Genomic DNA, 25,599 nt, shown 5'->3' with positions numbered 1-25,599 from the left:
ATATCGGTAATTACCTTAAATACGAATGGATTAAATGCTCCAACCAGAAGACACAGGCTCGCTGAATGGATCCAAAAACAAGACCCATATATATGCTGTCTACAAGAGACCCACTTCAGACCTAGGGACACATACAGACTGAAAGTGAGGGGATGGAAAAAGATATTCCATGCAAATGAAAATCAAAAGAAAGCTAGAGTAGCAATACTCATATCAGATAAGATAGACTTTAAAATAAAGAATGTTACAAGACACAAGGAAAGACACTACATAATGATCAAGGGATCAATCCAAGAAGAAAATATAATAATTATAAATATATATGCATCCAACATAGGAGCACCTCAATACATAAGGCAACTGCTAACAGCTATAAAAGAGGAAATCGACAGTAACACAATAATAGTGGGGGACGTTAACACCTCACTTACACCAATGGACAGGTCATCCAAACAGAAAATTAATAAGGAAACACAAGCTTTAAATGACACAATAGACCAGATAGATTTAATTGATGTTTATAGAACATTCCATCCAAAAACAGCAGATTACACTTTCTTCTCAAGTGCACACAGAACATTCTCCAGGATAGATCACATCTTGGGTCACAAATCAAGCCTCAGTAATTGAAATCATATCAAGCATCTTTTCTGACCACAACGCTATGAGATTAGGAGTCAATTACAGGGAAAAAAACTTAAAAAACACAGACACATGGAGGCTAAACAACACATTACTAAATAACCAAGAGATCACTGAAGAAATCAAAGAGGAAATCAAAAAGTACCTAGAGACAAATTACAATGAAAACACGGTGATTCAAAACCTATGGGATGCAGCAAAAGCAGTTCTAAGAGGGAAATTTATAGCAATACAAGCCTACCTCAAGAAATAATGAAAATCTCAAATAAACAATCTAACCTTCCACCTAAAAAACTAGAGAAAGAAGAACAAACAAAACCCAAAGTTAGTGGAAGGAAAGAAATCATAAAGATCAGAGCAGAAATAAATGAAATAGAAACAAAGAAAACAATAGCAAAGATCAATAAAACTAAAAGCTGGTTCTTTGAGAAGATAAACAAAATTGATAATCCATTAGCCAGACTCATCAAGAAAAAGAGGGAGAGGACTCAAATCAATAAAATTAGAAATGAAAAAGGAGAAGTTACAACACACACTGCAGAAATACAAAGCATCCTAAGAGACTACTACAAGCAACTCTATGCCAATAATATGGACAACCTGGAAGAAATGGACATATTCTTAGAAAGGTGTAACCTTCCAAGACTGAACCAGGAAGAAATAAAAAATATGAAGAGACCAATCACAAGTAATGAAATTGAAACTGTGATTAAAAATCTTCCCACAAACAAAAGTCCAGGACCAGATGTCTTCACAGGTGAATTCTATCAAACATTTAGAGAAAAGCTGACACCCATCCTTCCCAAACTCTTCCAAAAAATAGCAGATGAACGAACACTCCCAAACTCATTCTATGAGGCCACCATCACCCGGATACCAAAACCAGACAAAGATACTACAAAAAAAAGAAAATTACAGACCAATATCACTGATGAATATAGATGCAAAAATCCTGAACAAAATACTAGCAAACAGAATCTAACAACACATTAAAAGGATCATACACCATGATCAAGTGGGATTTATCCCATGGATGCAAGGATTCTTCAATATATGCAAATGAATCAATGTGATGCACCATATTAATAAATTGAAGAATGAAAACCATATGATCATCTCAATAGATACAGAAAAAGCTTTTGACAAAATTCAACACCCATTTACGATAAAAACTCTCCAGAAAGTGGGCATAGAGGGAACCTACCTCAATATAATAAAGGTCATATATGACAAAACCACAGCAAACGTTAAAGAAAAAGAAATAGCAACTATTAACATATATTAGGTTTTCAGACTTTCACACATGTATCCACACTTATGTATATATATACATATATATATGTACATATGCACACACATCAAAAGATATCTCATATTTATTTAAAAAATAACTAGAGATGATATGTTACCCAGTACCATACTTGTGAAGGATAAAGTCTATGAGACGCAGTCCAGTGTTTGAGACTCAGTGCTTCCACTTCTGGGGGCACAGGTTGATCCCTAATCAGGGAACTAAGATCCCACAGGCCGTGAGGTGTGGCCAAAAAAAAAAAAGTAATATTATGTTGATATTAGGAAATAGGTATTGATTTCAGAATTTCTTCCTCTGAAGATTTGTAAGAAAGGAGCTTTACATGAGGAATCATCTCTTAAAATTATTTACAATCTAATACCAATTTCCTTCTTAAGCTACCTTCTCAGTGTTCGATGTGAGTGATTGGGATGAAGAAATGGTGCCCAGGATTCTCTGTTTGCTAAGTGGGGCCGTAGAGTCAAAATAGAGAGAACGTTATTAAAATGTATCAAATATAAGATTTCTTCAGATGGTTCTAACATAAATTAAGTTCCTGAGAAATCAGGTTGCAGCTGGGTTATAAATGTTTGCTGATGAGGTGTGATAGGTGATGCTACTAATATTAATACTAAATAGAGTGCAACAATGAGCAGAGGGTAAATTTGGAGTTTCAGGCTGACATTTTATAGACAATTTCTTGAAGAAAACAAACAAAAAGCTCCACTTTTTCATGAATGCTGTGACACTGCTCTATGTGAGAAAATAGAAAGACTGTGGCAATGGTACCTTCATGAGCAGGTTGGAGCAGAATGGGATGCTAATAAAGTCTGGAGAGGGTACAGGAGAAGGATTCTTGTGGCTAAAAGGAAATAAGAATATTCTTAAACTATCACTTATAAAATTGTACATTAAAAAAAAACTAATTAACACAATATTATAGAGAACGAGAAAAGAAAACTTATTTTGAGAGACAGTAGAGCTTAATAAGTTAGAGAGATGTAGGTTCCAATTTCAGTCCTGCCTCTTACTAACCATGTGAACTTTGTCAAAATCTTTAAGTTTGCTGAGCCTAAGTTTCCCCTCCAAATGGATATCCCATTAGGGCTTGGGGAGGGGCATTTGGAAAAGGGATGATTGATTACAAAGGATGAACACTCCAAAAGACTGTGATGAGATGTGGAGATAAAAGGAGCTAGGGGATAAACAACCAACCTCCAAGGCTATTAAAACAGAAGCTTAATTATTCATTATATGTAGAAGGAAGAAGTCTCTTTTCTAGGACTGAAAAATTCAGGAGACCTCAGGGATAGTGCCTAGCAGCTAAGAAAAATTTAAAGAAATGAACAAAGAAATAAGGAAAAAAGAAACAACCAGAAAAAGGAATGAAGTAATGAAGTATATACAGTTCATTCAGTAATGAATGAAGACAAATAAATTAAACCTTAAGTTTTATCTGATTATTGTTTAAGTTTAAAATTTAATCACAATAGTTTGAATTACTTTGATGAGTTGATTTTATAATAAATTCTAGGGGCAATTGGAGTTAAAAAAAATCCTTACTATTAAAATTATTGAATTATTTCAGATTATAGAAAATAAATGAAGTTCAGAATATTTAATAAAATTATTAAAATGTTAACTGATCGGTATAATACAAAATGAAAAAAATAATGGACCATTAGTTTAATTCATTAAAAAATCTAAACATTTAAATAAACATTTAACATATTAATCTAGCAGTAGAAAAGTAATAATAGTTTGCCATGACCAGTTGGATTTTGTTATAGAAGTAGAGGGTGGTTGGAAATAGGAAATTTCATTTATACAATTTTTATATCAACACATTAAAGGAGAAAATTATGTTTATATAAAAGGTTGGAAGCGTATCATGACAGTTATAATTTCAAATAAAAATTTGAAGTGACATAGGAATAAAAACAAATTACTTAAGCATGATACAGATTCCTTTCCAAAAATCAAGAAAAAATATCTTATTAAATAATGAAATATTAAAGATGCTGCCATAATAAAAGAAGACAGCAGGATTGTTATTTCATCATTATTATTCAACATTGTTTTGACACTCGAGCTAATGAAATAATTCACTAAAATGAAATAAATGCTTTTTAATGGTGCTGGAGCAATTGGTCATCCAATATGCAAAAAAACAAAAATAAAATATGAACCTCTAATTAATCCTCACATGATAGACAAAAAGTATCTCAAGATGATTCCGGGACTTATATGTAAAATATAAAACTATTACCCTTTTAGGAAAAAAGATAGGAGAAAAATCTTCTGGATTAGTTGAAGCATTCTTAGTCTTGACAATAAAAGTGTGATTTATAAAAGGAAAAAATGATAAACTGGATCTCATCAAAATTAAAAAACTTTTCCTTTGCAGAAGTCCTTTTTAAAAGGATGAAAAGACAAGGTAGAGGCCTGGAGGAAATCTGAAGTTGACATATCAACAAATGATTTGCATCTAGAATAGAAGACTCTAAACTCAACAGTCACACAAACAAAACAATCCAATTAGAAAATGGGCAAATGACATGAACAGACATTTCACTTAAGAGGATATAAACATCACAAATAAGCACATTAAATGATGTTCATTAGCTATTAGGGTAATGAAAATTAAAACCACAACGACATATCATTATACATATATCAGAATGGCTTATTTTTTTTAAAAAACCACCAAATTCTTGCAAGAACACAGAAAAACTAGGTCATTTCTACATTGCTGGTGAGAATGTAAAATGGTACAACTACTCTAGAAAAGCATCCGATATTTTCTTACAAAACTAAATGTGCACCATGTGACCCAGCAATTGCATATTTTGGCATTTATCCCAAAGAAAGGAACATTTATGTTCACATAAAAACCTCTAACTAATGTTCATAGCAGCTTTATTCATAATAACCCCAAGCTACAAATGATAACCCAGATTTCCTTCAACAGATGGATAGTTTAACAAACTGATACATTCATGCCCTGGAATAGTACCAGGCAACAAAAAGGAACGGAGTATTGATACACTCAACAACTAAGGTGGATCTCTGCCAATCTCAAAATATTATATAATGCATGATTCCATTTACATAGCACTCTGGAAATTACAAAATCTTTAAGGTGGAAAATAGATTAGTGGTTGCCAAAGGTTGCAGAGGAAGGTTATGGCAATAAAAGGGCAACACAGGAGATTCTGGTGATGGAACTGTTCTCTGCCTTACTGGTGCTCATCATATTTGATACAATTGCATAGAACTAAAGACAGCCACATATACTCATATGTACACAACTGAATACATGCAGAACTGGTGAAGTCAGAATAGAGTTGGTGGAGGGTATCAATGTCAATTTCTTTTTGAGATATTGTTTATGCAAGATATCATATGTTATTGATGGAAACTGGAGGAAGTGTATAAAGGATTTGTCTTTCTGTATTATTTCTTACAACTGCATGTGAATCTGCAATACCTGAAAATTTTATGTATATATTATGTGTGTGTGTATATACACATATAAATGTATATATACACACATATATACATATAAATGCATATATATACACACACAGATATACATATAAATATATATACATATAAATTTAAACTTTAGGAAAAGGAGAAAATGTATTTTCAGATGAGAGAATTGAATATGTAGAAAAATAAAAGATTTAATTTCCATTGGCATTTTAAAGAAAATGTGATATGGTGAATAATATAATTATTAACTCTGTGTGTGTGTGTAAACTCATTTAGAATAACAATGGGAAATATTCTGTTCACAATAACAAACCATATATACTTACTAGTAAATATAATAGGAAATGTGAAGGATCTATATGAAAAATAGAAGATGAAACACAATTAATGTACCTAAAGTTTAAAGTTTTCCAATTCGCTGTGTATATATCATGCTGTTTTAATAAGATTCCCATTCTGGTGGATTTTAATATGATTTTTAAGCTCATATGAAAGAACAGACGTTTGAGAATTGCCAAAATAATATTTGAAAAAAGTATTTGAAAATAAGATTGTATGGTGGGCTGCATTTGCCTTACAAGGTGGTTTTTTGTTTGTTTGTTTTACATATGCCCAAAAGATACAGTAAACAAAATATGTGGAATTTACCTAGGAGCAAAAATATAGTTAATTTTTCAATTCAGTTGATAAGGATCATTTATTTAATAGATTGTGCTATTATAATCTACTTTCCCACTGAAAGTTAGACTCCTACCTCCTACCTTTACCTATATAAATTTCATTGAATCAACTAAATAAATTCATATCAAAGAGAGAAGGTAAAATATAATCATCTAAGAATTAAAGGGATTGTATTGGACACATTAGGGTGCATTTATATAATCTCAGGAAACTTTAAATTGTGAAATCATGTCTATACCAAAATCTGGTCTTATTGAGATATCTCACAGAATAAATATATTTCTGAAATCCTGATAAAGTTAGCTCATCTGATTAAAATCCCAAACTCCTATGACAGAAAATTAATTCTAGCATCAAAGCTTTTTTACTGTGTCAAACAAAAAGCAGTCATTCTTTTTTCTAAAATGCTCTCAGCCCTTCACTTGTCCATGCCATTCCCTTTCTCTGTCTTTTGAAACCTGTAAGGCCCAGGTCATTTAACTTTTAAAAATAAAAATGAATAGATTTTATTTTCAAGAGAAATGTTATGTTCACAGAAAAATTGAACAGAAGGTACAGGGATTTTCCATTTACCCTTACCTTCACATGGGTAAAACCTCCCCCATTGTCAACATCCCACACATGATATGTTTACTACAACTGATGAACCTACATTGACACATCATTATCACCCAAAGTCCATATTTTACTTTAGGGTTCACTCTTGCTGTTGTACAGCCTATGGATTTGGACAACAGTATAATGACATGTATCTACCATTCTAACTACTAGTATCTTTAGAGTCTCCATAGTTTACATTTTTCAGCATGTTACATAGTTGGAATTATACAGTCTGGAGTCTTTTCAAACTGGCTTCTTTCAATTAATAATTTAAGGTTCCTCCATGTCTTTTCATGGTTGATAGCTCGTTTCTTTTTATCACTTCATAGTATCACAATGTCTGGACCACAGTTTATCCATTCACCTACTGAAGGACATCTTGGTTGCTTGCAAATTTTGGCAATTATGGATAAAGCTACTATAAACATCCATGTGCAGATTTTTGTGTGGCTGTAAGTTTTCAGCTCATTTGGGTAAATACCAGGGAGCACAATTGTTAGATTATATGTTTAGTTTTTAAAGAAACCATTAACCTGTCTTCCAAGTATCTGTACCATTCTTCATTCCCACCAGCAATGAATGATAGTTGGCCATTATATTTTTCACTGAAGCCTTTTCTGATTGTTTTTGCAAGATATTTTCCTTCCTTTCTCTGAGCTCATACAGTACTCTGTATCCTCATTCTGACATCCATCATATTCTTTCTTGCTTTGTGTGAACCCCTCGGGGCAGGGCATAGATATGTCTCCTGCACCTTACAATACTTCACTTAACACCTTGAAAATTAAGAGCCCTACTATTCGTTGAATGAATAAGGTAAATTTAAATTTTGTTGTGTCAGACTGTCAAATGGGGCATTTTGTTTTGCAAATCTGTATATAATCACGTCTTATGCTAGGCTTGGGTCAAACAATTCTCACTAGTTCCACTTGTTATATTTTTTTCAGTTGTTTCTGAACAGTTATTTTGTGGGTTAACTACATGGTTGATTCATGTTGGAAGAAACTGCATTTGAAGTTATTGATTCTTTGCCCCAGCTTTTCAGCTGGAAGAAACAAAGCTCTTGCTGCAATAAGTACCGAACTTTTAAAAAAAACAGTATCTAATGAGGTTAGCATATATTGCTGACGTTTTATTTTCAGCCAGAGTTAAGGTCACAGCTGAGAGGTCACAAAGATGATTTTATACAGTAAATAAACAATGATATTATTTTGCAAAGAAAATGAAATATCACAAACTTATCTGTAGCCTCTTTCGTCTAAAAGTATGCTTGCTATGCTTAATTTTGGTACTTAAACTGTGTTGTCCTTCCATTTCTTAGATTTTGGGATTTAAAAGGGAAGTGCACCTAGTTTATGTGTCAGGGACTAATATAAACATGTGCTTTTCATTCATATTCTGGCATTATATTGAGTTTTTACATTTAACTCCTAAGTCCACTTAGTATTTGTTGGGTGGTAATTATTTGTGGAATTTTGGTATTTATTCTGTTTATTTGGTGAACTTCCTTTCAAGTTGGGAAGTTTTATTGACCATATTTGTTTGGGACCTTTACCTCTTCATCTTTGGTGTTTACAACAAAACTGTAAATTTATCATTAGAGAGAATATGTTGAAGTGATTTTGGAAAGTATTGGGCTGGATTATGGTTAAACAGTGAAAAATGTATGCTTTGGGGCACAATGCAGAATAGAAATTATTAACTGCTTTCATATTATATATCACTACATAACAAGGGATTGATCTCTTAAATTTGTGGTAGCTCAAGACAATTTTAATATTGAAAATAATTTAATGTATTGAAAAGTATCATGGAACAGAGAAACTTCTAATGCCAAAAACCAGTAAAATTTCCACTTTATGTTGTCATCTAGTTAACATATTTTTAAAGCAAAGTAGTCCAAATAGTATAATTCATTAGTTTTTTTTTAAGACTTTTTAAAACTTTTTATTTTATGTTGGAGTATAGCCAATTAACAATGTTGATGATAGTTTCAGGTGCACAGCAAAGCAACTCAGCCATACATATACATGTATCCATTCTCCCCCAAACTCTGCTCCCATCCAGGCTGCCACATAACATTGAGCAGAGTTCCCTGTGCTATACAGTAGGTCCTTCTTGGTTATCCATTTAAAATGTAGCAGTGTGTACATGTCAATCCCAAACTCCCTGATTATCCCTTCCCCCCATCCTTCCCTCCTGGTAACCATAAGTTCATTCTCTAAGTCTGTGAGTCTGTTTCTGTTTTGTAAATAAATTCATTTGTATCATTTCTTTTTAGATTCCACATATAAGGGATATCACACGATATTTCTCTTTCTCTGTCTGACTTACTTCACTCAGTATGACAATCTCTAGGTCCTTCCATGTTGCTGCAAATGGCATTATTTCATTCTTTTTAACGGCTGAGTAATATTCCATTGTATATATGTACCACATCTCCTTTATCTGTTCCTCTGTCGATGGACATTTAGGTTGCTATTGTAAACAGTGCTGCAACGAACATTGGGCTGCATGTATTCTTTCAGACTATGTTTTTCTCCAGATATATGCCCAAGAGTGGGATTGCAGAGTCATATGGTAGCTCTATTTTTAGTTTTTTAAGGAACCTCCACACTGTTCTCCATAGTGGCTGTACCAATTTACATTCCCACCAACAGTGTAGGTGGGTTCCCTTCTCTTCACACAATCTCCAGCATTTATTGTTTGTGGATTTTTTGATGATAGCCATTTTGACTGGTGTGAGGTGATATCTCACTGTAGTTTTGATTTGTATTTCTCTAATAATTACCGGTGTTGAACATCTTTTCATATGCCTCTTGGCCATCTGTATGTCTTCTTTGGAGAATGTGTCTAACCTAAAATTTACTTTATTTTAGATGAACTCACAAATTCATCAGAAACCAGATTGTCTTTAGAAGACCTCTTCAGGAAAGAATTTGTGCTCCATGACCCAGAAGCTCGATGGATCAATGGTATGTGTATACGTTCTTATACGTTATATTTATTTCAAGTTCTGTATAATTAAAATTAAATAGTGGTTTTGTTGACCACTGGTTGACCACCAGTGGTTATTTTAATTGACGTTATGCTTCAGTGATTACAGATACCATTTAATCAGAAATTTATACCTTGGCTCATGTGAGAGAAAACTAATTCCTAAGGTAGGTCATCAATAAAATTATCCCCCAAACATTAGATTGACTGCTCTGTATCTGCTCTTCCCTCATGAATCATTAGTTATGTGACTGCAAACACGTGTTACATCTCTAGCATTTCTCTGGCTAATTCTCCTTGGTGTAGAAGTATAGATTTTGGGAGCGTACATATAAATGATTCAAATTTGGCAATCAGATTAATTTTCTTCTCTCTCTTTGTGGCTTTTCTTTTTAAGTTTAAGTGCCACAAACTAGGGAGACTCTCCAGTCTGAGAGTCTACAAAGTTGATTCTACAAAGTTGAAATGACAGAAAGGGCATGGGAACACATTGCATTTTTGCTTTTTGTGGCTTGGCAAAGAAATCACCTCAGCTTTCCTTAGGTTATTTCTGATTTTGCTATTTTCAAAAAGTTTTAAAAAGAATTTAGATTACAAATACAATCAGTCAGTCAATCAATCAATCAAAACCACTGAGTGGCTCCATGGACTTTGGCTTGTCTTTGTGGGAGGTGGTAGGGGGAGTTATTGGGTAATCCAGTTATAAGAAATGTGTTGGTGACAAGGAAGTCAGGTTTTCATTTCTGGAATATTACAATTGCCTGACCATACTAATCACCATGGTTAGATAGCTGTTAATCTTTGCCCTTCATTTTATTTAGACATAATATCTTTGCTTGTTTTCAAGACCTAGAGTAGGTTACATGTATGATAGCTAAAAAGAGCTTTGCCTTTGTATCTAATGAATAACGTCTCACTTACAGTCCATCCTTTCTTCTCTAATATCCTAATTAAATACATTTATGCCTGCAAATTAAATGTTTATTTATGGAAGCTATAAAAAGAATGTAACTTAATTCATGAGGGCAGGAGCCAAATCATACTTGTTTGCCTAGCACTGATACAGTTTCTGGAGAGCAGCAAGCACTTAAGATTTGTTTTTTTTGAATAAATGAATGAAATCCTTTAACAGAAGTTCAGTTTTATTTTTCTGTAAACTTAGGTTTCAGTTGAAATTGGTTGCAAGGTAAGTATTATCATGCTGATGATGTTACAAATAGAGAAAACAAGATATTAGTTTTATTCCTTTATTTGTACATTTTCATTTTGAATTGTTCATAAATTTGGGTCTTGCCTTATTGTTGCCTTTGCACTATGATTATTTCAGAGGTACACTATGATTTATTTCAGATGAGTACTATTACTAAATTTAAAAAAAGGTATGGAATTACCTAGCATTCCTCTAATACGTGGATCTCCCACAAATCATTCTCCTAATGTGCCATTGTAATTTTGTAAGTCATCTTTTTACTTGCTAGCAAGTATTTTCTATTGAAGGAGATGAGCAAAAAAATTTGAGTTATTAGATTTGAAATGCTGAATAATATTCTGTTTTATTCATCATGATTTTGATCAAACTATAGAAATTTGTGCAGTTTTTGACTTTGGGAAGCAAGAAAAAAATCATGGGTCGCGTCCCCCTTCTCAGGTTAGCTTGAACTATTTAAAGAGGCATTTACTCCCGTGTGTAACTGACACTTTGATATCGAAGTACCAAAGGACTGGAGCGGTGTTTAAGAGTGAACTGCATACTAAATTAAGTCACATTTCAATATCTAGGGCGCACGTTCTACTCTAATGCTTCACAAGATATCAAAATAAAATTATGCGGAGTTAATCGTTTTAATCATTTTTTTCATAATTTCTTTACCAATCATTGGTAAAGCTGATTTTGAAAATATATCCTGGGACAAAGCTGCAGTGTTATTATCATACTGTAAATAAAACCTAAGATCAAATATATTTATAAAAGAACTTGACATAAAACAACCTTTTAAACAGAATTAAACAAAATCTAAGCTCTTAGAGCCATGTGGTCTTTATAAATACCACTGAAAGAATTGACTCACTGTCAGTAGATTGTGTGCACTGGGTTGCTTTTCGAGCAGGGGGATAGATTTGTGCTCATTTTTTCCTCTATCCAATCCAGATCACCTTTATGGCAATCACTAGGTACATGGCCTATTTACGTATTCCTCACGAACCAGATAATACAGTGGGAACTGTAAATACAGTGTGTAACCCCGGCTTCATTGTCACAGATTATATCTAAATGTAAAATGTGAGCTTCTTATTTATTCTCATGACATGTCTCACCAGCTTTCTACAGTATATAAGTGGCTTGAAGGAATCTAACTTAAGCTCATTTGGAAGCTTCATTTAGTTCTTGGAGGTCACTGTAGGAGCATTTAATGCATTACTGGTCAAGGAGAAGGAGGGCGTCTAGGTGGCCCTGACGTGTGTAGGCTGAAGTGTAGCAATGTCATTCATTATGCTGCTTCTCAAATAATATGTCTGTGAATGTCAGTGCAGCCTTGGATGGGTGCTCGTGTTCATGGTTAGCGTAACAACTGCCTTCCACCAAATCTGCTCAGATCCTTGAAATCTCCATTTTTATAGCATCTTCTTCGTAGTAATGTCACCTTGAAACTCGGAAATCCATCTTCTTTAACATTATTCATCTCCCCACGTACATTTGAGGACCTATCAATCATCAAAGAAAAATCTAATATTAATTGAGTGCCTTCTACGCTAGGCTTTGTGCTGGATGCTTTATAGACATATTTCATAGATAGCATGCAAGTTATAACGATGAACCCCAGAAAACTGAGGCTAAAGCAAAACACTTATCCAAAAACACAGCTGATAAGAGGTGGAGCCTGCTTTAATCACCATGTTGAAATATAAAACCTACCTTCTCCCAGTGTTTCACTCTGAGATGCCATTCCACATCTTTAACGCATGCGTTAACTACCTCTTTGACAATCTCATGGGTACAGATCTCACAGTGACTAATCCTTTCATGTTGAATATTGCAATCATGTCATCTCCCCCAAGGACATCCATATAATGGTAACTTATGCAGTCACTAAAAAAATGTATAAGCATATTTACATGTTTATGGTATAAAAAAGTAAACAAAGGTGTCTTTAAAACAGAGTTGATAGTATGTGATTCACACTGTCTCTACTGTATACCAGTGAGTGTTTCCAGATGGCTGGATTTTGACCTGATATATTTTTTTTTCTTTTTGCTTATTCATTTTTTCCTGAATTTTTTCCGATAAATATGTATGTTTATGTGATTTTATAACTATTTTTTCTTTTTTTAATTTAATTTTTATTTTATATTGGAGTATAGTTGATTTAAAATGTTGTGTTAGTTTCAGGTATACAGCAAAGTGATTTAGTTATACATATACATATATCCATTCTTTTTCAGATTCTTTTCCCGTAGAGGTTATTACAGAATATTGGGTAGAGTTCCCTGTGCTATACAGTAGGTCCTTGTTGATTATCTGTTTTATATATAGCAGCATATATATGTTAATACCAAACTCCTTATTTAGTTTCATGGGTCTCCAATACTCCAGCAGTCTCCTGCCAAATACAACTTTATAAGGCCCAGCTAAAAACTGTAAACACACTTCTCAACAACCATCAGAGGAACCCCTTTGCCAATTGAAAAAATCCCAAACTCCTCCTTTTGAATTCCAGACCTCTCAGAATCAAGCTTGGCCTCTATCCTACTATTCTACTTTACATTATGTTTCAGGGGTATTGAACTGCTTGATATTCTTTTTTTTTTTTTTTTTTTTTTTTTTTGACTCTTCTATATGTTCGTTCATTCATTCATTCATTCATTATTCAGCATTTACAGATCACCTGCTAGATGTGAGTTGCTGTGCTTGTAGCTGAAAATATAAACAAGACTCATACACAAAACCTTACTCTGAGACGCTCACTGAGTGGTGAGGAAAGCCAACAGGTAAAGAACTTTCCTTCTACAACATGGCAAGCGTTATAATGCAGGTACAAGGTGCTACAGAAGTTCAGGGGAGAAATGGAATACTTATTCCTAGAGGCCATCAGGACTGAACTGCTTGATATTCTTCATAAGGCTCAAAAGCTCTTTTGACTCTGTGCCTTTGCCAACACTACTTTCTCTACCGGGCACCCCCTCCCCAATCTGACAGCCCCAATTTTGTCCCACTGGAAACTTGATTCCCAGGTGCAAAGTTCTGTTTCCTGCCAGCAGTGAGGATCATCTTCTTCCTCTAAACCCCAGAGGTTGATTCTCTCATATAGAAATTTCTTCCTTGATTATAATTATAACATGTCTAATCTCCTCTAAGACAGTGCTTCTAAAACTATTGTGAAAGACCACTGTTTTAAAATTTAATACTTTGTATTTCCTATTTGGCATGAATCAATGTTTTTGAAAAATACAATAAAATCAATTATTAGAAAAATAAAATAAGTAAATATTACAAACACAGCCCCCAAATTTAGCTCATTATAATGAACTGTTTTAAAATTACATTGCAAAAATATATAATAAGTACCAACATAACATTGGAATAAAAGAGGAATTTCATATATTTCTTTGTTTGAGAGAGGATATACAGGCGACTAATAGGATTGCTATTATATTCATAATTTTTGTTATTGCTAAATGAGAATTTAACAGATATTGAGAGAAATAGTGATTATTCACATTAAATGCCAATTCTCAGGTTTTGAACAGGAACTGGCATATCAATATTCAGAGGTTTTAATGTAGGAAATGAACTTGCTTCCTTCTTGTTAACTAATCTAGGTTAGATTGACAATGGCACCACTCTTAGGGGATAACGTATGTGTAGACTGTCTCTATTTTTGTTTTAATAATATTATTGGAGAGATAGAGAAATCAGTCTCCAAAATAAGGATGATGGTAATGCAAGGAGATTTTAAAGCAATTTTAACAATCTCGGGATGTTCATTTTAAGCTTTTATACAAAATGAATAAAGTGATACTGTATTTTTAAACGTTATCTTCAACTCTTTACCACTGGCTAATTTCAAAATTTATTCTGTAGATTATAAATCATGTATCTTTTCATCAAAAAACCTATTTTGGATTTTAAGTACATCTGGGGTATACTGGAAAGACTAAGGTTGAATCACAACATCATGTAATGAGGTTCTTCTGCGTATAGTGAGTCTGTTGCTGGCTCACCCATGGGTGCGTCTGCTCAGTTAAATTAGGCCACTTACCATGCATTTGGATCTGGCGGCACTGTCAAATTGCTACGAAAGCATCTAAATGCTTACCCTCAGCTCAGCTTATCGCACTGTGGACCAGTGGCCATCACTTCCCAACTGGGTGTAGTCTCCCAACATGACTCTTAGAGCAGCTCGGTTCCAAGAGACAGTAAACCCTGAGGAATAGGACTTGTGTCATATTTATGATTGAGTCACCCCAGCAATTAGCACACTGTCTGGATCCAATTAAAACTCAAAATCGTTCGGTTAGCATAATGAGATGAGCTATTATATTTCTTTGATATATTAAGGAGGGCCCACTTGATCCACGATCAGTAGAGGTTTCATTTCAGTTCTTTTCCTCAGGGTGTGCATAGATTTTTCTCTGATCTATACAAACTTGTCCTTCCCAATGTCCATCACGCATGTGAGTTGTTGCACGGTTATTTTTTTTTTGGAAAATGTCTAGCTGGGATGAATGATCACACGTGAGGCCCTGGATATAATTTTTTTTTTTTAACATCTTTATTGGAGTATAATTGCTTTACATTGTTGTGTTAGTTTCTGCTTTATAACAAAGTGAATCAGCTATACATATACATATATTCCCATATCCCCTCCCTCTTGCGTCTCCCTCCCATCCTCCCTATCCCACCTCTCTAGGTGGTCACAAAGCACTGAGTTGATCTCCCTGTGCTATGTGGCTGCTTCCCACTAGCTATCTATTTTACATTTGGTACTGTGTATATGTCCATGCCACTCTCTCACTTCATCTCAGCTTACCCTTCCCCCTCCCCGTGTCCTCAAGTCCATTCTCTACGTCTGCATCTTTATTCCTGTCCTGCCCTAGGTTCTTCAGAACCACTTTTTTAATTTATTTTTTTTTTAGATTCTATATATACGTGTTAGCATACGGTATTTGTTTTTCTCTTTCTGACTTACTTCACTCTGTATGACAGTCTCTAGGTCCACCCACCTCACTACAAATAACTCAATTTCGTTTCTTTTCATGGCTGAGTAATATTCCATTGTATATATGTGCCACTTCTTCTTTATCCATTCGTCTATCGATGGACATTTAGGTTGCTTCCATATCCTGGCTACTGTAAATAGTGTTGCAGTAAACATTGTGGTACATGACTCTTTTTGAATTATGGTTTTCTCCAGGTATATGCCCAGTAGTGGGATTGCTGGGTCATATGGTAGTTCTATTTTTAGTTTTTTAAGGAATCTCTGTACTATTCTCCATAGTGGCTGTATCAATTTACATTCCCACCAACAGTGCAAGAGTGTTCCCTTTTCGCCACACCCTCTCCAGCATTTATTGTTTGTAGACTTTTTGATGATGGCCATTCTGACCGGTGTGTGGGGATACCTCATTTTAGTTTTGATTTGTATTTCTCTAATGATTAGTGATGTTGAGCATCCTTTCATGTATTTGTTGACAATCTGTATATCTTCTTTGGAGAAATGTCTATTTAGGTCTTCTGCCCATTTTTGGATTGGGTTGTTTGTTTTTTTGATATTGAGCTGCATGAGCTGCTTGTAAATTTTGGAGATTAATCCTTTGTCAGTTGCTTCATTTGCAAATATTTTGTCTCATTCTGAGGGTTGTCTTTTGGTCTTGTTTATGGTTTGCTTTGCTGTGCAAAAGCTTTTAAGTTTCATTAGGTCCCATTTGTTTATTTTTGTTTTTATTTCCATTTCTCTAGGAGGTGGGTCCTAAAGGATCTTGCTGTGATTTATGTCATAGAGTGTTCTGCATATTTTTTTCTCTAAGTTTTATAATGTCTGGCCTTACATTTAGGTCTTTAATCCATTTTGAGTTTATTTTTGAGTATGGTGTTAGGGAGTGTTCTAATTTCATTCTTTTACATGTAGCTGTCCAGTTTTCCCAGCACCACTTATTGAAGAGGCTGTCTTTTCTCCATTGTATATTCTTGCCTCCTTTATCAAAGATAAGGTGACCATATGTGTGTGGGTTTATCTCTGGGGTTTCTGTCCTGTTCCACTGGTCTATATTTCTGTTTCTGTGCCAGTACCATACTGTCTTGATTACTATAGCTTTGTAGTATAGTCTGAAGTCAGGGAGCCTGATTCCTCCAGCTCCGTTTTTCTTTCTCAAGATTGCTTTGCCTATTCGGGGTCGTTTGTGTTTCCATACAAATTGTGAAATTTTTTGTTCTAGTTCTGTGAAAAATGCCATTGGTATTTTGATAGGGATTGCATTAAATCTGTAGATTGCTTTGGGTAGTAGAGTCATTTTCACAATGTTGATTCTTCCAATCCAAGAACATGTTATATCTCTCCATCTGTTTGTATCATCTTTCTTTCATCAGTGTCTTATAATTTTCTGCATACAGGTCTTTTGTCTCCTTAGGTAGGTTTATTCCTAGGTATTTTATTCTTTTTGTCTCAGTGGTAAATGGGAGTGCTTTCCTAATTTCACTTTCAGGTTTTCATCATTAGTGTATAGGAATGCAAGAGATTTCTGTGCATCAATTTTGTATCCTGCTACTTTACCAAATTCATTGATTAGCTCTAGTAGTTTTCTGGTAGCATCTTTAGGATTCTCTATGTATAGTATCATGTCATCTGCAAACAGTGACAGCTTTACTTCTTCTTTTCCAATTTGGATTCCTTTTATTTCTTTTTCTTCTCCAACTGCTGTGGCTAAAACTTCCAAAATTATGTTGAATAATAGGGGTGAGAGTGGGCAACTTTGTCTTGTTCCTGATCTTAGTGGAAATGGTTTCAGTTTTTCACCATTGAGGATGATGTTGGCTGTGGGTTTGTCATATATGGCCTTTATTACATTGAGGTAAGTTCCCTCCATGCCTACTTTCTTGAGGGTCTTTATCGTAAATGGGTGTTGAATTTTGTCAAAAGCTTTCTCTACATCTATTGAGATGATCATATGGTTTTTCTCCTTCAATTTGTTAATATGGTGTATCACATTGATTGATTCACATATATTGAAGAATCCTTGCATTCCTGGGATAAATCCCACTTGATCATGTTGTATGATCCTTTTAATGTGCTGTTGGATTCTGTTTGCTAGTATTTTGTTGAGGATTTTTGCATCTATGTTCATCAGTGATGTTTGCCTGTAGTTTTCTGTCTTTTTGACAGTAGATGTATTTTTTTTTTAAATTTTATTTATTTATTTATTTGTTTGTTTATTTATGGCTGTGTTTGGTCTTCGTATCTGTGCGAAGGCTTTCTCTAGTTGTGGCAAGCGGGGGCCACTCTTCATCGCGGTGCGCGGGCCTCTCACTATCGCGGCCTCTCTTGTTGCGGGGCACAGGCTCCAGACGCGCAGGCTCAGTAATTGTGGCTCACGGGCCTAGCCGCTCTGCGGCATGTGGGATCTTCCCAGACCAGTGCTCGAACCCGTGTCCCCTGCATTAGCAGGCAGATACTCAACCCCTGCGCCACCAGGGAAGCCCAGTAGATGTATTTTTGATGTATTTATGGGGAGGAAGGTGATCTTCACTTCTTCCTCCTCTGCCATCTTGAAGGTTCTCCCCCTTGGATATAATCTTAATTTTATCGGACAATGTTGGAGACAACTGAACTCATCTACCATATGATATTCAAAAATAGATATTTAAACCTGTTATCTTTCAAACAGTGTGTTACAGTATGACATATTGTAATAGGAAAAGTCCTTAAACAGAGACAAACCAGAGTCTTGCAGCAATTTTTTAAAGTCTTCTGAGGCTTGGTTTCTTCATCTGAAGTGGGTATAATAGTTCCTGTAGGCAAAAGCACAGTGAAAATTAAATAAGCAAAAATGTTCAAAAAGTAAAGGTAAAAAGGTAAAGGCAAAAAATAAAAGTTAAGAAAACATAAATAAAAAGCAAAAATCTTGAGCTGAATAGATCTTAGAATGGTTATTAGAATGTTATTCTGACAACAGCTTTTAGAGATGCTCTGGGCACCTGATAATTCTATATAAATGCCCTGGGAGCCTCATCCTGATGAATTATATCCAGGATATTGAATAGAAAGTGAAAAGCCATTGTTGTAATCTTCATGAAAAATAAAACAAATTACTGAAATAATATCAATAATATTTACTCATAATTAGGGAAATGGGACAAATGAATCTAGTTTGTTATTTTTTGGTTTGGCACTGTTTTATCATGCAAAGGCTTCCGTCCATCAGTTCAGTTTGGTTGTGTTGCAGAAACTGTTGGATTTCTTTGTGTGCAGGGAGCTACACTTCTGACAGCATTATCATTCCCAGCTCTGGGTCAGAATTTTAACTCTTTTAACTTATTTTTAATTTTTTCCCTAATTTTTTATAACCATCAACCAAGCTGATAGTTTAAAAAAGTTGAATTGAATTCATGACTATGAGGTATTGAGGGTAATTTATATTTTTATTGAAACATAATTTATAAGGACAAAATATTGAGTAGAGAGTAAATGTGCAAAAGTAGGTATGTGGTTAGATAAATTATTTTACATCCATTTAATGGAATATTATACAGCCATTGAAACTGATCTTTTGAAAAAAAATAATGACATTAGAACATGCTTGGAATAAAATATTAAGTGGAAAGGGTAGAATACAGAATAATATGCATAGTACATTCCCAATTGTATCACACACTTGTAGATGCAGCAAAAGTGATATCAGAATTAAATATGCTAACATATTAAATAATTTTCTATGATTGATTTAATGTTTTAAATTTTTTATCTTTTTGTTTATGTTGTTATCTTTATAACATGTAAAGATCTACTAAATTCTCCTTAAAATAAAAATGTTCTCAGAGCAGTTCTGGACTATCTTAAGAGGCACAGATTCTTATAATAGCACTCTTACTCCTTGTTTGTTGAAACAGAATATTCCCTGTAGTTTACTGTTTTTTTTCCCCCCCTCCGAGTAATGTAAACACATAGAAGGTTATTGAAATTATGACATGTGTATTTCCTGACTCACAGCTCAAAGAATTGAAAATTAGGTTAAAATATAATTAATTGTTATCATGGCTGATCTTCTTTTTTAAAGTAATGTATGTCAAAGTATCTTACTATCAAGAGTAGATCATTTCCTGCCAAAACTGAAGAAGTGCTTACAGAAGTGTATCATTAAAGCATATTTACTTTTCTGCAGATTACCAAAAATGTTCTCTTTATTGCTAAATGATTTACATGCTCCATATATTTTAACCAAAGTTTAAATTAATCTATATTAAAAGCACTTGAAATCAGAAACAAAATAAAAATATTTAGTATAAAAAAATCAAACTATGGTAACCTTACATACCACAGCAAATATTCATACTTTTGTTTGAAAGTTAAATCTAAATAGTTTTTTAAGAAACTATTTTTAAGATTCCAGCTTATGTTAAAATGACTATATTTATACTAAATGCAAAGAGGGAGTAGGGAAAAGAATTTACTCATAAAATCCAGTGTTAGTATTTCGGGGGGAAAAATTTAGGAAAATAATATTTCTATTTTAGGAATACAATGATTACTTAAGAGTATTTAAAGGGAGTTGGAAATATAAACCAAATTTTAGATTATGAGAGCTAAACTTTTATGTTACAACCTACTTTTTTTTTTATAAATTTATTTGTTTTAATTTATTTATTTTTGGCTGCGTTGGGTCTTCATTGCTGCACACGGGCTTTCTCTAGTTGTGGCGAGTGGGGGCTACTTTTCGTTGTGGTGCGCGGGCTTATCATTGCGGTGGCTTCTCTTGTTGCGGCACACAGGCTTCAGTGGTTGTGGCACGTGGGCTCAGTAGTTGTGGCTCGTGGGCTCTAGAGTGCAGGCTCAGTAGTTGTGGTGCACAGGCTTAGTTGCTCTGTGGCATGTGGGATCTTCCCAGACCGGGGCTCGAACCCATGTCCCCTGCATTGGCAGGTGGATTCTTAACCACTGCGCCACCAGGGAAGCCCACAACCGACTTTTTAAAGTAGAAAACTATAGTTTGATTTTTAAAAGGAAAAAATGTCTGCGTGAGTGGTATGAAACAGTTATGCTTAGATTCGTCAGCAAGCATTATTGAATTCCAGTTACATGCCCTGCACAGAGTTTTGTATATTCCAGGTAGGATCCGTTGACATTTAAAAGGTTTGCAGTAAAACAGACTGTGTACTTACAGTGCATTCCACACAATCATGGTTGGTGTTGGCTTTGTTGGCCCAGGAACTGGGTTTGTCAACACAAATAAAGATTAATAGATAACTTTGACATTGGCATCTATCTTTCCATCAATTTATTCATCTAATATTCCTTCAAGATATACTTATTGAGCATAGCCAAGCATTCTTCTAGATATAAAGTTTATAAAGATGACTGAACACAGTTCTTTTGCTCAGGAAAATTATGAATACGTTCCTCATTGTTCACAGTACCTTTTTTTGGTACACAGAGTTTGAAGAAGTAAAGTTAGTCATCAAAAGGCCGTGACTGGGGTAGGAAGTAGAGGTAATATGAGAGTTCAAGAAATACTCAATTCAGACCATGATGAGGTTTGATTAACCTTTTCCCCAGAAGCCAAAACACATCTGTTCCCCACTTCTCTCCCCAACACCAGCACATTTTGCTTTTGGAACTCTTTTATTCTCTTTGACTCTCCTTTATTTGATACTGTTTTCTCTTATATGTGATAATAGTTATGACTAATATATACATATACCACTGACATGTTTAAAAGGAATAAAATATGATTATGGTACCCAGGGAATTTAGAAACTAGATGAAAATAACATACCTGAAATAATCAGACAACAATTCGGTGATACACTCCTGGGTTATTACTGAAGAAAAGACAAAAAAAAAGACAGAGATCAGTTTGAGCTAAGAATAACTGGAGTCATCTTTATGGAAAAGATGGAGTTCAGTCTCAGTGTAGAGGTCAGATGAGCCCAGGAGAAGAAAGAGGACATCACTGGGAGAGCAAGGAAGTATTATGACAGAGTCACAGGAATTAGCATAGTATGTAAGAGTATCTGTAATATTCTGTGTGTGCCTGTGTGTGTGTGTTTAAAATTAATGGTGAAAAAAGTCAATCAAGTCAGATTAGTATATACTTAGAATATTAATACTATTACTTTACTGTACTTGTTATACTTTGATCTCCTTTAGCAGAGTCATATTATTAGATTATGATTTTAAAACAGAAGAATTTGAAGTTGCCCTGATGGTTAGCAGCTGTGTTATTTTCCTTAGAATGGGAGATGTCGGTAACAGGAATTTCACCTAATATGTTTATAATAATTCATGTTTACATTTACTTTTCTACTTTTCTAGGATGTTTCAACATATGTTACTTATTTGCATTTCTTTGAAAAACCTTGTTTTGCAGGTAGGGTGGACATTAATTTTGTGTCATAGATGAGTAAGTTGAGACACTAAGAGCTTTTCTGCACTTCTTCCCAATTCGATGTCAGTACTTAGCTCTGGCCAGAATCCAGGTTTTCCATGTTCAGTGTTGGGTAGGATACATCAGAGTAGAGAAAATGTCTTCAGTGAGTTTTTTGTGTTGTCCTTAAACTAACATTTAATAATGTTTATAAACCAATAAAAGCACATCTATGGCTTAAGGAAAGACATATTATGGGGAAGATAGATAATAATAAGGGAAGATTTCCTTTGACTCATCTCTGACTATATGAATTTGACTAGAATTTTTAGGTGATGTTGAGAAAATGTAAACATTTTTGTGTCATTGATTGTAACTGTTTCAAAAAAAAGTCTTGCAGCAAACCATAATAATAAAGTCACATTTTACACTACACATTAAGCTTTTAATTCAACTTGCTTTGCTTGAGTCATGTTTTCTGCTTGTGTGTGTGTGTGTGTGTGTGTGTGTGTGTGTGTGTTGGGGGGTGGTGTGCATTTCTTTCTAAGGCTAATTTTACTTAATCACGTTGGTCATGAAGTCAGTTTGTATGGGCCATTGGGACCTTTAGATGACACACAATCAACTATTCCACTATTTTATATTGGGTAAACAAGTATTAAGCACGTAAGTACATTTCAGAAAGTCTTTAGTTAGAAGAATTGCTCGAGATAATTCTGTTTATCATTAAATGGCTAAGATTCTCTATAGTAAGTCATTTCATGCACAAGCATCTAGTTCCATTCTGTTCACAGTGGTCTGGTTTCATGTGTGCTCATAGAGGTACACACAATAGTATATCTAGCAGTTTAATTCTACTTCTTTTCTATATTTATCTTTTATTTTTGTTCTTGATAAAAATTAAATACTATTTTTATATAGTACTGCAGGGATGCAAAAAAAAGTTGTAATATCTGCTTTCATTAATTTATTATTAATGCCAATAATAAAAGTTATGTTTTTTGGAGGTTATCTAATAGTAGCTAGGAACTGTGCTTGCATTTTTAATTTATCATACAAATGTTTCTAGTTCTCTAATTTAAGTAGAGATATATTCATTTTATAAATTAACGAACTGAGCTTTAAAGTACATAGGTGACTTGTTCAAGTCCACACAGCTAGAAGGAGGCAGATTCAGACTTCAAGTTCACATATTCTACTGTTAACCTCAGTCAACAATGAACATAGTAACTGTAAACAAATATAAGTTTAAGGAATACAATATCAAGAAAAGACACATAACGTAGAGAAAATAGTTTTCAGATATAAGATTAAGCATAAGCTATATAATTAATGTAGGAAAAAGTGAAACTTCTCTAATCAATTTATACAAGAACTCTGAAATAAGATGCACACAGAACTTAATGTGGAATTTAAAATTTAATGTGGAATAGAAAACAGAGTATTACACTGGGATCCAGGAGCCCTGGCTCAGTAACTGAATATTCACCTTGGGAAAACCTCACCACCATCAGTGTGCTGCACCCCGGGTTCTTAATCAGTGGGTTTGACTGAATGACACATGAGGTCTCCCCAGTTTTCTTACTTGCAATTAACCAAATTTATGTGTGGTAGCACAACTGGCCCTAAAGCAATTGGCAATGTGGCTAGAATGCATACTTCTAAACTTCATATTACCTGGTTTAAGTGGAAGTTTTACTATTATTATTATTTGTAATAGTAGTAGTAGAATTCTAAAGTTCTCTGCTATCACTTTCAAAACTTGATTCTCCTTTTCAATTTCTAACAGACTTGCTAAATGACACGAGTTAAGCTGATAATCCAATTTATGCTGTCATGTAAGATGCCAACATTTTTATTATCAATAATGATAATGACATAATGTCCTATGCATCTATTTATGAGTTAAAATATTAGTTGTGTCTTGTTTCAAATGAGAATTCGGACTTTTGGGCAGTGTGGAAGGTCTGAGAAGAGGATATTCTGATTGTGCCATTTTTTATGCATTAAGTCCCCTACATACGAACCTTCAAGTTGTGAACTTTCGAAGATGTGAATGTGCGTTTGCATGTCCAATCATGTAAGTTAGTTCACGTGTCTGGCATACATTGTCACGTGCATGCTACAAGTGGTTGTGGTTTTGTGTACTTTACTGTACAGTACTGTATAGAGTACAGTAGTACAGTATCTTTATTTCAAGCCCAGGATGTCCAGAAGCAAGTGTAAAAGCAATAGTAATGTAGCTGGTACTGTACTGTACTTTTCAAGGTGCTATACTGTAAGATTAAAAATGTTTTCTTTATTTTTGTGTTTGTTTTTATGTATTATTTGTGTGAAAAGTATTATAAACCTATTAAAGTACAGTACTGTATAGCTGATTGTGTTAGTTGAGTGCCTAGGCTAACTCTGCTAGACTTACGAACAGAACACATTCATATGTAGGGGACTTACTGTACAACTTTCATAATTTAACTTTTTCCGTTATACATAAAAGTGAAAAGAATAGTATAATGAACCTCTAAGTAATTATGATCAATATGTGAATGATTACCAACATGTTATGGTAATTCTTCATCCAAGGATACAAGTATGAGTGTGAAATACTAAAGGTTGGAACAGTGAAAGGAATAAATCTAAATGAAGCAGAGAGAAAAAGGAGAGCAGTTGTTGGAGATTTGCTGGAGGGGAGTATTCCATACTGATCATAGCTGGTTTCTGGAATTGTGCTAATTCTGAATGATATAGCTTACCTTTAAGAGTAAATGCAAGGAGGTTAAAACCCAGAATTATGAGCTGGAATTCCTGAAATATGGTTGAAGAAAGTCAGACCTAGAGAAAGAAGGAATTGGAGGTGTTATCCAAACCATCACTGGATATGAAAGGCCATCCTGTGAGTAAGGGGTTCGATTTTTCATGTAGACTTTAGAGTTACCTAAAATGAAAGCCCTCAGGGATGGATATCTGCTCAACTGCAATATGTCACATGTAACAAGTGTAGTTTTCCGTCTTTTGGCTAGGTTGGTTTAAGTAAAAAAGAGTGATTTCTCTATTCCTTGCTAATAATTTAGAGAGTGGTCATGTGATAAGGATACCTTAGTGGGATTCATATAATTGATAGAAAACTGTAAAAGACGATCCCCGAGCGCAACTTTAGTTCTAAGATTTTGTCATTTTGTGTCCAAGTCAACAGAAAACCATGGTTTAACCCACTGTTTGAATAGTTCTTTGGTTTAGTTAGAAACCAGTTGGTACTCTGGTCTAAAACAGTTCCTAAGGAACGGTGTCAGCTTTCACAGAAATTCCTCTGCTTCTCC

At 34.3% G+C, this 25,599-nt stretch overlaps 1 protein-coding gene across 1 annotated transcript in view; it reads left to right on the top strand.

Moving 5' to 3' along the window:
• The window catches only part of DPP10 (dipeptidyl peptidase like 10), a 674,557-nt gene that overhangs the window by 179,145 nt on the left and 469,813 nt on the right, over window positions 1–25,599 (top strand). The window contains 1 exon segment of the mRNA XM_036858000.1: window positions 9,592–9,687. Within this exon segment, the coding sequence (XP_036713895.1) occupies window positions 9,592–9,687 (96 nt within the window).

Source organism: Balaenoptera musculus, chromosome 7 (assembly GCF_009873245.2).
Source record: "Balaenoptera musculus isolate JJ_BM4_2016_0621 chromosome 7, mBalMus1.pri.v3, whole genome shotgun sequence".
NCBI classification, from domain to species: domain Eukaryota; kingdom Metazoa; phylum Chordata; class Mammalia; order Artiodactyla; family Balaenopteridae; genus Balaenoptera; species Balaenoptera musculus.
This window is presented reverse-complemented; position numbering and strand designations above follow the sequence as displayed.